Consider the following 15,480-nt stretch of genomic DNA (forward strand, 5'->3'; position numbering starts at 1 on the left):
TCAGAATTATTATTATTTTTTTTTATATATATGAGATACAAAAAAAATATATATTAAATTTTAATATGCCAAAATGTATTTAGTAATTAATTAAAAAAAAACTACAATAATAGTAATATAGAAATAAATATTTCACGCATTTTTAAATGTAATACAAATGTGCACTCTTTTTTCGTTAAAAAAAAGGAACCATAAATGTGTTATAAAAATATATATATTTCTCCTTATATTAATATGTATTCATATTATAAAAATTGTATTCAAGATTCATAAAAATTATAACCATTTCGTATTTGAAGATATTATGAAACCATTTATATTTTTCTTTAACCCAAGGAAAATGCAACAAAAAACATGCACATACAGACATGTGAAAAATAAATTTATTAATATTTGACAGCATTGTCATATTCTAATATTCAATACATTTTTTCCTATACTAATTATGTATTAACATTCATATAGACAGAATCTACAACATTGAGAAGTATATCTTCCATTTTAAGTGCAAAATGGGAGTATCCAAAATTGTTCCTCCTCGTTAATTTTTTTCTCTTTATTTCAACCAAATTATTAACATGTTCAAAGGGAAAATTATAAAATTTTCCAAATGTCACCACCAATGAATAAAAATATTCGGACAAAAAATTAATTATATAAAATTAAAATACTTTTTTTAATTCATATTAAATTGGGGGTAATAATAAATAGCACAAATTTATGTGCCAATTTTTTCAAATTTTTTATATATAAAATATTTTATAATTTGTGTTAATTTCAAAGCATTCTATATGTGTGAGAAAAAAGAAAAATTATGTATATCATAAAATATTGACTGTATACATATTTATGGAAATCCTAGCATGCATACAATATCACGTATCCAGTTCCATAAATAAAGGAAATTAATTTATTATTTAAATGGAAATATATTTTTCTAAATTAAATATATCCTTTTAATATATGCATATATGTGATATATTTTATGGGGAAATCAAACTAATTTATAATTCTAAAACAATATATATTGCCTACTAATAATGCAGTATGAACAAATGTTTCTCCAGAATATTTTATTACTCACAATACACATTGCTTGAGAGGCCAAAATATGTGCCACCACTTTTACGAAATAAATGGCAATACTTGAGAACATGTAGCTCAATGAAAGAACCAAAAAATAGTTGTTTAATTGAAACTCATGAACTATACGATCTTATAAAAAGCAAAAAAAAATATTTACTGTTTGACGTTAGTTGGTATAATATAAAAAATAATAAAAAAAATAATGAGTATACTAATGATGATGATAATCTCGAAAAAATAGAATCAAGTATCAATTTTAATTCAAACATTCGTTTAAATCAAGATTTGAATATTCCTTCCTTTTCATTTCCAACTCAATCTGAATTTTTTAGTTACCTTAGAGAATTACTGATAAGACATGAAACACTAACAAATGTTAATTCATTAGAAAATATTCCTTTCATATTTTATGAAAAAGATGACATTTTTTATTCTCCAAGAATTTGGTTCATTTTTAAAATATTTGGTTTTAATAATGTGAAAATTTTAAATGGTGGTTTAAATAAATGGTTAAGCGAAGGGAAATATGTAATAAGCCAAAACGAGACAGAACATAATCATAATAATAGCACACTAGATAAAGAGCGAATTAAGCACATTGATCAAATGATAGAAGAACATTTAATAAAAAATAAAGAAAACATAAAGACTAATTTAAAAAAAAATATATATAATTATTCTGATATAGAAAATTATATAGCCCAAAAAGAAAACAACAAATTAAAGACGACTATACTAATTGATACTCGGCCTAATGCTTCTTTTAGTTCATTACTATTATTAAATGATAAAAAAACAAAAATAAATAATCATATACCGTTTTCAATAAATATACCATATCATTATTTTATAAACAGTAACCAGGAATTATATAAATATCTTACATTTAAAAGTAAATTAGAGTTAAAGAACATTTGCAATGCACATGGGATATTAAATGAACAAAATGTTATAATAGCAACATGTAATAAAGGTATAACTGCTTGTATTTTAATATATATTTTATATCATCTAAATGCCCCTTTTTCTAATTTAATACTATACAATGGAAGTTTTTCCGAATATAAATATTATAAGCATAATATTTCGTAGAAACATATTCCCCTTTAACTCATTACATAAACAAGACAATGCATTCGTGCCTTTAAATATATTTTTTTCAAATTTATTTGTTGTTATTTATTTTTTTTAATATAATTACTGTAGAAATAAAATATATGTATGTACACTTGTTTTTGTCATTTTGTATAAACACATAAACATTTTAAATCATAATACTTATATTTATTTAATTAACTCCTAAGACTTTTTCCTTTACACATTTATTGTTTAAAAATATTATAGCTTTTTCACAATTCCTATAAGTTCGAAATAAACAAAAAAAGGAACGGTTAAACTTTGCTAGCCAAATAAATGTACATGCAATGTGCATATGCACATACTTCAATCCTTTCTTTAGTCAACCTTTTAAGACAATTCATAATTTGTATTTTCATTAAATTCACATTTACAACTTATTCTTACATAATCATGAAAAATGCTGAAAAATGAGAAAAAAAGCAAAAACAAAAATACAAATCAAATAGAGAAAAGCAATAAAAAATCTCAAAAGATAAATGTAGAAGACACAAATAAAACGAGCATTAACGAAAGTAATAGTGCGATAAAAAGTCTCGAAATCAATGATAATGACCAAACAAAAACGAATGAGTTGCCTGCCCTCAATAGCAAACTTGACACTCCTAACAAGAATGACAATAAAACAAATTTAAAAAAGCGAAAAAATAATAAAAAGGAGAAATTAAAACCTAATGAAGATACAATAATGTATGATCAACTAACTGATGACAAAAATGAACAAAATATAAAAGACGAAAAAAAAAAAAATAAAAAAAAAAAATTAAATGATAAAACGGAAATAAACCAGTGTGAAAAAAATGAACAAAATAATAATGATCATAATTTACAACCTGATATCACACAAATTATAAATAAAGAAAAGGATACAATTTTTATGGATATCAAAGAAAGAGAAGAAGCAAAAGAAAATTGTGTTGATAATAGTTGTGCTACTGTGAAAAAAACTAAAACAAACAACCGAAATAATAACAAGAGTAAAAACACGAAAGAGAAAAATGTGAAATTAGTTACACAAAATGTAGAAATAACTAATTTGATAAAACAGGATCAAACAAAAGATACATCTTTTATCAACAATGATGATAATAATAAAGGTAGCGAACCAGTGCCACTACTGGAAAATGAAAAAGATGCAAAGCCTAAAAAAAATATCAACTCTGCAAAATTAAAAAATACTAATGAAAAAAGGGGTGCTAAGGAAAAAAATGACATTGATCATTCAAAAAAAAAAAAAAAAAAAGAAACTCATAAAATAAATGATAAAACTGAGCAAGATAAAGTTAAAACCATGGCCTTAGACAGTATAAGCAAACAAAATAGTCCTACTAAAAATGAGGCATCCAAAGAAATCGTTGAAGATGATAATTTGAAAATGGCAACGACTGGTTGTTCGAATTCTTCATTAAATGCTCAAACTAAGTTATCACAAAATGTTACAGAAAATAAACTCGTAGAACCAGAAAAAGGGAAATCGAAAAAAAAAGAAAAAACAAAGCAGAACGAAAACGATAAAATTAAACAGAATGAAACCAAAGAAGATTCAAAAATAGAAATACAAGATAATCAAACAAGTGCAGAGGAAACAAAAAATAATGAAGAAATGGAAATATATTCAAATGATCAGGAAAAAGTTAACGAAAAAGAAAAAAAAAAGGATAAAGATGTAACTGAAATTAAAAAAATAAATAAAAAAGAGGAATTAAACAAAGGTAAACCAATCAAAATCGTTTTAAGTGATACAGATGCAAAAGAAAAGATTTATAAATACATGAGACAAACAAATAGACCATATTCTGTTATTAATGTATATGATAATCTTCATGGAATGATTAGTAAAAATTCTGTTCAAAAACTAATGGATGAATTAAGTATTGAAAAAAAATTACAATGTAAAGAATATGGAAAAGCAAAAATATATTTAATAAATCAAAAAGAATTTGAAAGTTTAAATGTAGAAGAAATTAACAAATTAAAAAACAGTATTGAAGTAGTAAAAGAAGAGGTAGAGCTAGCTAAAAATTGTTATAATGATTTATTAAAAAAAAAAAAAAAATTAATTGAAGATTTGGATCTCATTAAAAATGTAAATGAATATAAAAAGACTTTACTACAAATTGAAGAGGAAATACACATCTATGAAGAAGCAAATAAAAATTGTAAAATATCTGTCGATGAAATTGATACCATAAAAAATAATCATGGATATTTGCATTCCGTCTGGTTTAAAAGAAAACAATTATGCATTGAAATTATTAAATGTATAGCTAGCTTAACAGAAAAAGATACACAAGGGGTCATTTATCATTTGGGAATTGACACCGATGAAGATGTTATTCCCCTCAATTTGTACTTTTAAATCGGCATATTTATAATTGTAGTAAAATGGGCACATTCATAACGTAATTCATATATAGTATTATACCCATTTATCTCTTCATAATTTTGTAACTTATAAAAAATAAATTATATACTATTTTACCCTCAGTCTTATATACATATCAAGCATTAAGTTTTGCATATGAAGGTATATAGAGAGGGAATACGTTTGTTAAATAAAATGATACAACTTTTGTAAATTAAAAATGTTTTTAAGCTAAATTATTTTTAAAGTTTAAATGGTGGAAAGGTAATATAAAAAATGTATATAATGAAAACAAATTTAAAACACAATAATAAAATTGAATTAAGGATTAAAAATTATTAAAAAAATTGTATATATATAACATACAAAAATGGCTATATCAAAAAAAGGAGAAAAGATTATATACTAAAAATTATTATGTTTCCTTTACAATAATTTTCGGGAATACATTCATAGTCTGTAACTCTTGGAAAAGAAGTTTACAGGCATATGGCATTTTGACAACAACATTTTTGTCATATTTTTTACAAAATGTGCAACACAAATCATAACCCATCATTCCACAATCTTCACAAATATAAGCATCACAAACATCACTACTTAACATAAGCCTTTCAAGTAATAAGTTACTAACACCATATGCAATTAAGCAATCTCTTTCCATTTCACCAAGTCTTAATCCTCCTTCTTTTGATCGACCTTCAGTTGGTTGTCGTGTTAATAATTGCCTAGGACCTCGAGATCTAGCATGAATTTTATCTTGAACCATATGTTTTAATTTCTGATAATATATTGGACCCATAAAAATATATGTTTCTAATGGTTCTCCTGTTAATCCTGAATATAATAATTCTTTGCATGACCAATTAAAACCATATCTAAATAAAACCTCAGCTGCTTCTTCAAATGGTGTCCCACTAAAAATTGACCCATATTTATATTCCCCATCTAAAACAGCAGATTTAGATGAAACAAGTTCAAGAAGTTTACCTACTGTCATACGTGATGGAAATCCATGAGGGTTCATAATTAAATCAGGGCATATTCCTGATTCAGTAAATGGCATATCTTCTTGATTTACCAACAATCCAACAACCCCTTTTTGTCCATGTCTTGAACTAAATTTATCACCTAATTCTGGTAACCTAGATTGTCTCATAATAATTTTATATATTTTTAAGCCTTCTCCATTTTCTGTAAATATTATTTTATCAACATAGGAAGGATAAACACTTTTGTATTTTACTTCACTTAATTTAAAATCATTTAAATCTAATTTGCTCATATCTTTTACATGATCTTTTACATTTATTGGTGAATATTTATTAACATATACTTGACCCTCTTTTAATAAATAACCTATAGATACAACTCCATCTGCATCTAATGAATGATATTTCTTTAGCTCACTATTTATAGATTTTCTAGAATCTTCTTTTGTATTTGCTAAGTTATCATTTGATTCTTTACTAGATTTTTTTTGCATTTGTTGTTGTTTGCTTATTGAAAGAGGAGAAGGGAGAACTATATCATTGGAACCATTGAAATATTTTTTTAATTCTATAAAATGTTTTCTTAAAGACATACATCTACCAAATCCTCGATCTATTGATGATTTGTTCATAACTATTGCATCTTCAATATCATATCCACAAAAACTCATAACAGATACAATTGCATTTTGTCCAGCTGGGAGTTTTTCAAAATTAATAAATTCAATAGTTTTCGATTTTACTAATGGCTTTTGAGGATATATTAACAAATACAAAAGTGTATCACATCTAATAAATTGATTATATCCAATAGAGCCTATAGCTTGTTTTCCCATAGCACATTGATATGTGTTTCTAGGACTTTGGTTATGATTTGGGTAGGGTATTAATCCTGCTACTACTCCTAAAATTGTTAGCGGATCAATTTCTAAATGTGTTGTATTTAAATTAATATCTTTTTCATTTAAGGCTATTAGTAAATTATTTTGTTCATTTACATCTATCCATTCTATCACAGAACTTTTTAATAAATCAAAAAAATTTATTTCTCCAGATTCTAATGCTTTAATATGTGAATTTAATAATTTAGATTTTCCATTTTCTACAATTATTAATGGTCTACATAATCTGCCTCCATCTGTTGATATATAAATTGCATTATGTAAAAAATTATCATATATCGACACAAATTCTCCTATTTTTCCATACCTTCTTAAGCATCTAATTCTTTTCATAAATTTAAGAGGTTTTCTATGAACCCCTAATAATATACCATTCAATACAACAAAAAAAACACCCTCTTTATACATTTCTTCACCAGTTAAACTATCACTATCTTCTACTCCTAATGTATAAAGAATTTCTATTAAGTTCTCATTATTTTCATTATCATTTGTTACATGTGTCATTAATGCTAAATTTTTTACTAAACCACAGGATTCTCCTTCAGGTGTATCACATGGGCATAGTACTCCCCATTGAGATGGCTGTAAAGCTCTAGGACCACTAACCTTTCGCCCTTTTTCAAATTGCGAATTTAATCTTGTCATCATACCTATACATGCAATAAATGATAAACGAGAAAGGACTTGAGATACACCACTTTTTTCCATTTTAAATCTTTTTATGTTCCAATTTCCAGTAGATATAGCTGTTTGCATTCCTCTTGTTATTATATCTTTTGGTAAATTTCTAAATACATCTGGATAAGAATTATCAGAAAAATTATTATTTCCACCAACACTACTATTATTTTTCATTTTTGAGTTATAACTACTTTGCATATATTTACTCAGTGTTTGATCAATTTGTTTTTTTAAAGTAAAATAAAACCTTTTATATAAATCTTCAAAAAGTAATGATATTAATTGACCAGCTAATTCTAATCTTTTATTACCATAATAATCTTTGTCATCTAATTCATTTTTATTATTTGCACTATCTAACACTCTTCTAATCATGAGACAGATACATCTAGCTTTGTTTCGAAAATCATATTTACTTTTTTGTTGTATATGTGATAATAAAACACGACTTAAAAAATCTAATCCCTCTTCAATTATATCTTTTTCATTTTTTACCTGTTTCTCTTTCATTGAACTAAAAAACCCTTTAGCTAATAATCTTGGTCGAATCTTTTTACCTATATATAATAATGCATCTAAATTGGTTTTTATATTTTCTGTATATAAATCGTATAAAGAAAGTAGTATACCATTTAAGTACATTTTATGCGATCCAATCATTTGAAATATTTCTTGATCACTTTCATAACCCATAGCTCGAAGGATAATACAAACCCCTATATCTTCTGTAAACGAATTATGTTTTAAATATAATTTATTATTTTTATAAACAATAGCACATCTACTTTTAGATTCTGCTGTAGTAGATGTAATAGTGGCACATATATTATGTTTTATATCCATTTCAACAATAATTCGATTTTTTGATAATTGTTCTTGCATTAATAATACCCTCTCAGTACCTTTTACAATAAAATATCCTCCAGGATCATATGGACATTCACCTAATTGCATTAATTCATTTTCATCTTTATTATTTAATACACATATATCACTTCTTAACATAACTGGTAATCTTCCAATTTCAACATTATTTTTTGTAACAATACTATTACCTTTAATATATTCTACATCTACATATATCGGAGCAGAATAAGTTAAATCTCTTTGTCTACATATCTGAGGTGTTAAATTTGATTCTATCATATTTTCTTCTATAGATGGTCTTCCAACAGATATATCCAAAAATTCCAAATAAAAATGTTCATCAATATCTGATTTTATAATTTTATTTGTTGTTGCATTCATTATTGTTTTTATTTCTCTTTTTATAAAATAATTATATGACTCAATATGCTGCTTTACTAAACCCTTTACTTTTAAATATGCTGGTAATAATTTCCATTTTTCATTTAATGTATTTATACTTTTAGAATTTTCATAAATGCTTTGATTGTGTTTAGAATTTTTTACAACAAGATCTGCTAAATCTTTTTCTTCTACCAATAAATCTGGATTATAGTTATAATTTTGATTTTTTGAAAATTCTTCAAAACTTGTGTTATCCCCAAATGCAGCACTAATTTTTATTTTTTTTTTGTTTTTTTCGCTAGTTAAATTATTATAATTTTGATTATACATATTAGTATAATTATCACTAGTTTCTAATAATACATCAATTTTATCATTTATTTCTTTTTCATCTTTAGCAAATTGGTTTTGGATATTTATATTACCATTTTTTCCATATGGATTCATTTCCCCCCTTAAATTTATGACTTGATCATAATTATTATTATTTAATTCATCTATCAATTCATTCATTGTACTTTCTCCCTTTTTATAACCAGATTGTAATGTAAAATTTTTTATACATTTACTATCATTATCGGTATGATCAAAATTTTGCCTTATTTCATCCTTAAAATATTCATCTTCCTTTTTTTCTTCTTTATGTTCATCCTTAATTTTAATTATGTTCCCATTTGAGTTTTCCTCTTTTGAATTGGGAAAATTATTTTCATTATTTTTTATTTCATTCTTTTCGTCCCCATTTGATGTATTTTTCTTCCCTCTTATCCTAAATAGTTCCCTCATGTTCCTTCAAAATGTTATAGATAGTATATAAACATGTAAGAGGAACAAAAAGGCATCTAACTATGTATATATATTATATGCGCTTATTTATTTCGTTTAATTTCGCCATTTAAATTGTTTCGATATTTCGTAAATATTATAATTTTTTTGTTATACTAGCTATTATGTAATAACATTGCCTTGGTGGTATTATCTGCTATGTTTTGTTTTTTTTTAACAAAAAGCAAATATTTTAAAGGTAAACAAATAAATATTAATCAAATGAAAACATATAACATATAAAACGTATATAAAGAAAATATACAAGCATGTAACGTCAAAATTAAATCAAAGAATTATTTTTTCCATTTTCTATATCTACATGTTTGGATTTATAACGTGGTATCTTCAAACTAATCTGTTTATAAATTTTTTCAAAAACTTTATTTTTTAAATTGTAAAAAACTCCCAATTAGGAGAATATATAACAATCTAAAATTTGTTGTTACCAAAAAATTAACAAATAAATATGCATATAAATAAATATATATATAATACATATTTAATAAAATATTGACCAAATTTTTTTTTAATTTTTGCCATAATACTAATACACATAATGCATGTGACGCACAAAATATGGTGACACCCATTTTATTATTTTTTTTTTATTTTTTTATTTTATTATGAAATATTTCATTTTTTTTAACCAATTTTAAACATAATAAAATATAGAAATAATAACAAAATTCAAAGCAAATTTATTCTTTTAAATTGTTCTATACTAATGTTACAAAGGTGGGTATCTTATTGAGTCAACCAAAGTAGTAGCATATATAAAGGGGTATAAAAACTTTTATGTATTTATTGACATATTACCAATTAAAAATGAAAAGCGAATAAAACAGTATCAATTTTATTATGCTATCATGTAGTACCATTTTTTATAGTATTCCTTTACTTATTTTACTTTTTGTTAAAATAAATTCATTTTTTGAATTGAGAAAATTGCAAATTATATAATAACTATTTTAGTTTATTTTTTATACAAATGTGTCAAAATAATAATGTCCAGATGAAAAAACAATTTTAAGTTTTACATGCATATTCACTAACAAAAAAAAAATGTATATTTCTTATACACCATATATTCACGAAACATATATTTTTACTCTATCATCAACTTTTTTAGAGTATATCCACATATAAGCATATGTATATAATAGGTATACATCCTCATCATATATATATGCCAATACATATATATGCTAAATATTCGTTAAAAAAAAAAATAAATTAATTTAATACATTCCCAAAATGTGAATTATGCAACATGAAAGAACAATTGATGAAAAAAAAATTCACAAACGATAAAATAAATTGTTAAAGTTCGAAACTGTTTTAAATAGCGTCAATATCAATTTCTTCTTCTTCATCTGCTGTATTGTTAAGTCCATCTTTTGCATCTAAAAATTCTTCATCATCATTTTTTTCACTCTTTGAATCTTCAAATGGTTTATCATTTCCATTTAAGTTACTTTTTTCTTTACTTTTATTATTGTCATTATTTCGTAAAGATTTCACTTTATAACTTGTGGCAATATTGTTGCTACTTGGTTCGTCGTCATCATCTGATTCTTCTTCATCCGAATCATTTTGTTTTAACCAGTTAACAAAATGCTTTGCCATACATTTACATTTTTCATAGCATTCGTTATATTCTTTTTGTTTTTCATCAACATTGTTAATATTATTACTATTGCTTCCTTTTTTATTATTTGATACCGATGCAACACTTGCATCATCCTCCTCGTCATATCGTTTAATTATGTCTTTGCTTTCGAGCATATCATTATTATATAAGACTTGTAAAATATATGGATAAATGGTTATAGCGGTTGTTGCTATTTTGTTTACATAATATTCTAAAGCTAAAAATATATCCATAGTAGTTACTGATGTATCATTAATTTTTTTTAAATATTTTATATTTTTTTCTAATAACTCTTTTGATATTTTATCATCAAATAATGCACACAAACAAATAAACATTCTGCATTTCGAATCAAAACATTGAGATACTTGTAAAACACGTAATTCTTCACAAAAATCATTATCACTTATATTTGGAAAGGTTACAACTAATGTTCTTAATCTATCTATTACTTCTTTAATTTCAAAACTTTCATAATGTAATAATTCTTTTTCTAATACAAAATTATCTTCTAATTTCTTTTTTCCTTTATCTTTTTTGGATTTACTTTTTTTATCCTTCTTATTATTGTTGGTGCTACTATTATTTGGATTACTTTTGTCTGTACATGCATCATCTGAACTATTATTATCGTGATAACCTCCTGGTTGTAATATTCCATTTTTTGAATCATCATTATTATCACCTGCTCCTTTGTCTGCTTTATCATTTTTACTTTTCCCATTTTTGTCACCTTTTTTCTCTTTAACTTTTTTCTTTTTACTACCTACTGTACTAATTTGAGGTGGATTCTTTATCATATATGTAGCGATTTTATGAGAATTATTAAGCTGTCCTATATTTCCACAGGCATTACATTTGCATATTAGAAACCCTTTTTTTACAATAATATCCGTTTCAGGTAACAAACAATGTGGGCATAAAACATACATCTCTATAAATTTATCAAGGATATTTACTAAATCATTTTCTTTATGTGCACCATTAACTATAGCCTTTTCTTCATTTTCTTCAAACTTAACCATTGTTCCTAATTCACAACCAAAAAATTTTGTTGGATACATAGGTGGTCTTTTTAACGCTCTAGCTATGTCACCCATGTTTGTTATATTTGTTCTTATTCCATTTCCTCTACCTTCTATTTTTGAGATTAACTTAGGCATCTTATATCTATAATTTGGATCATTACGATCCCTTGGTATATTTATGTATGACATCTTAGCAAGTATACAATAAATACAAAATTAAAAAGAGTTCTCTACCTTTTTCACTATACCACTACGTTCAAGTTATTTTTTTGCTTCTTCTATTTTTATACTTTTTTAGCTCCGCCTTGATTATTTCGTAAGCTACTATTGTAATTATTATGGATATCCGAATTAACTCTATTTATATAACCCTTTTTAATGTGCATATATATATTTCATTAATGGTACAACTCCTATTCTTTATCCAAATATAAAATATGTACTCCTGCTTGTTATAATAAGATAAAATTAATATAATATACTTTTAATATAATTTTTCTTACTATTTTCACCCTCAAAAATAATAATAAACTGAATAAGTTTGTGTATTATATGAAATAACTATATATATAATTTTAAACTCTTCCTATATATGCATATATTTTTGAATATTTATTTGCTCGTATAATAATAAGTATATATAAATAAAACTTATTTGGTTGATAATAATAAGGATTTGAATTTTTTGAAATAATTAAAGAAAGTATTATTGTGTGAATGAATACATACGCGGTGATAAATATGAATACAACACTTCTGCAATAATTTATTTTAGTTAAGATGGGATGGAAAAATATGCTTGCTTACAAATAGTATAAATATAGTCACAAATTAAAAAAAATATGATAAAAATATGTATATACAAATATTAATAATTTAATCTTTATATTCTATTTTCAAATTCGGTTCTTGGTCCTTACAACATTGTATTAATAACTCACGCGCATACATATATGGATATATATAGAGAGAGAAAGAATGGGGAATGCTATGATTCATTTATACAATTTTTAAGCATAATTTGGTTTATTATATATATATTTTTTGTCTCTATACTAGTATTCTATAATTAATATATCATTATTGTTTCTATTTCTATTGTTATTATTATTAGTTCTTGTATACATTTTAATTTCTATAAAAAGATAGAACTCTAATACATTTGATCTTCTATAAATTATGACTGTTCATATATTTTTATTAATTAAAAGAGGCATCCAAATATCCCAAAGCAAATGCATACATTTAAATAGAATTGAAAACTGTATAGCAACTGTCACAAATCAAAAATATTTATCACACATAAGGTAATATATTATCAATTAAATAAAAATATTTTGCTCATGCTGCATTTCTGATTCAATATGTATATATATTTATACATGAAAAGGGGAATAACAATATTTTTACGTTTACAAAACTGTTATTATGTTAATTTTTTCAAATTTCTTCAACTCTTTTTTTTCATTTTCTATTTTTCAAACAAAATCATATATATATTACAAAAATATATAGACCCACACAAATGTATATATATAAATATATACTAAATAATATAGGTAGTGGGTATGTAAATATAGAGTGAAACAAAAAAAAAATGTGTTATTTATATATTTTTTTTACAGTATATGCAAATTTAGCAACTTCTCTATAACATCGGTATTCCGAATGATTTAATATGTTTGTTCACATGTTTTTATACATTCTCCTAATATAACTATACATGCATTTTTTCATAATATATTTTATATGTCATCTGTATTGTGGGTATATGAAAGATTATGCCTTATCTGCATTATATTATTATTGTTTGCATACTTAATATAATTTTTACACTTAAATTTGTTTTCACTTTTGAAAATCCTCATTGAATTTCGTTTGTAATTATTCATATATATTGTATTATTTATTTTAAACATTCCTCAATTGCATAAATTTAAATATGGTACTCAAATATATAATTTGAAAAATTTTCTTTTTATGTATTATCAATTTTTTTTTACATATATATAGCCAATATATAAATATTGTGGGGGTATATAATATTAATTTTTTAGTATAACATCAAAATATAAGATAAATGTAATGAATATATATATAAATGTATATATATCTACTAACAATAATCTACAAATAATGTAAAGTAAAATATAACAATTTTTTAATTTCAAATGTTTTCCTTATTTTGGATATTATATATATTTAAATATTCAAATAAATATATTATTTTCTGGGTATATATTATAATGAAGCTTAATATAATTATTACATATAAGCATAATATATTTTTTATGCTAATTATATATAATGTGATTATTTTGTATATATAATGATACACAGCTTAATTTAAAAAAAATTTTTTTTTGGTTTGATATATAAAATAAGTAGGGGCGTTTATTGGCAATATATTCATATTTTTTACAATAAGAATAGTAATATGCATATGTATATAAATTTTATGAACCATATTTTTAATTTAAGCAAGATATATATTTGCATTAAGGATTTTTTTATTATGTATAAATAAATATAATATAAATAAATGGAAATATATGCAATATAATAAGTTATGCCCTATCCAGTTTTTTATTATACCCCATAAATATATCATAGCATAATAAAGCCTTTTCTTTTATCCATTTTGAATATGGGAATATAAATTAAAAAAAAACAAATAGCAAATTTTTATGCAATAATTTTAGTATGGCTTAATATAAAAATTATTCGATATGGCTTACTAATACATTAAATAAAATTATCCAAACATTTACAAAATACGTTTATACTGATGAAAAATATAACACTATATTTTTACATAGAAAGCTTTTATTTATTTTATTTTTTTTTTATTTTAAATGTTATATTAGAAAGAAAACCTTTTCAATAAGCTATCAAATGTGTTTTATGGTTTGTAAATATACTGACTTTAATAAGGCGAATATAAAATTATTTTAAATAATTACACTTAAAGTAACATAAATTTTATCTTATAAATATCACACAAATGTATGCATATTTAATTTCTTAAAACACTAAGACCTTTTAGCTACCTCTTACATTTTAATATTCAAAGCAGTTTAATAAATAATTTGCTTTTAATTAACCATGGTATTATTAATTATTTTTGTTTTTATTTTACACAATAATGGTAATAATAAAATTGTAAATATAATTATATCCATAAAATGTCGTTATAGAACAAATTTATTAACAGGTTAATGTAAATTACTCGATCTTGTCTTTATCATTTATTTACATTCACTTGAAAATGCACATAATTCTAAAGGATAATGGTGGTGAACTAAATTATATATACACACATACGAATAATTAAAATTGTGGGGTATCTATATAACTTAAACAATATATATATAGTTATTTCTTAGCCTAGTTATTTTAAATATTGGATAATTTCCTCACTAGTATTCTTATTTTCCTTACATGGTTAATATAATTTATTATCATAAAAATATATGCGGCACCACTATTTATTGTGTATATATTTTGGGGAAGGGAATATGTTAAATAGTTACTTTAAATATTGACAAAGAAATAA

General features: G+C 23.6%; 4 protein-coding genes across 4 annotated transcripts; 2 read left to right on the plus strand and 2 right to left on the minus strand.

Annotated features, from left to right (window-relative positions):
* Positions 1–1,047: 1,047 nt before the first annotated feature.
* Positions 1,048–2,178, plus strand: PCHAS_0606800 (rhodanese like protein, putative; the record flags this gene model as incomplete). Its single annotated transcript, XM_732196.2, has 1 exon — positions 1,048–2,178. One exon carries the CDS (start codon positions 1,048–1,050, stop codon positions 2,176–2,178), a length of 1,131 nt encoding a protein of 376 aa, XP_737289.2.
* A 445-nt stretch (positions 2,179–2,623) lies between these two features.
* PCHAS_0606900 (Tat binding protein 1(TBP-1)-interacting protein, putative) lies at positions 2,624–4,582 on the plus strand (the record flags this gene model as incomplete). Its single annotated transcript, XM_732776.2, has 1 exon — positions 2,624–4,582. One exon carries the CDS (start codon positions 2,624–2,626, stop codon positions 4,580–4,582), a length of 1,959 nt encoding a protein of 652 aa, XP_737869.2.
* Positions 4,583–5,003: 421 nt separating this feature from the next.
* PCHAS_0607000 (DNA-directed RNA polymerase III subunit RPC2, putative) lies at positions 5,004–9,203 on the minus strand (the record flags this gene model as incomplete). Its single annotated transcript, XM_735452.2, has 1 exon — positions 5,004–9,203. One exon carries the CDS (start codon positions 9,201–9,203, stop codon positions 5,004–5,006), a length of 4,200 nt encoding a protein of 1,399 aa, XP_740545.2.
* Positions 9,204–10,583: 1,380 nt separating this feature from the next.
* PCHAS_0607100 (eukaryotic translation initiation factor 5, putative) lies at positions 10,584–12,113 on the minus strand (the record flags this gene model as incomplete). Its single annotated transcript, XM_736087.2, has 1 exon — positions 10,584–12,113. The coding sequence occupies one exon, from the start codon at positions 12,111–12,113 to the stop codon at positions 10,584–10,586; it is 1,530 nt and encodes a 509-aa protein (XP_741180.2).
* Positions 12,114–15,480: the final 3,367 nt, after the last annotated feature.

This window comes from Plasmodium chabaudi (assembly GCF_900002335.3).
Source record: "Plasmodium chabaudi chabaudi strain AS genome assembly, chromosome: 6".
Lineage (NCBI taxonomy): Eukaryota > Apicomplexa > Aconoidasida > Haemosporida > Plasmodiidae > Plasmodium > Plasmodium chabaudi.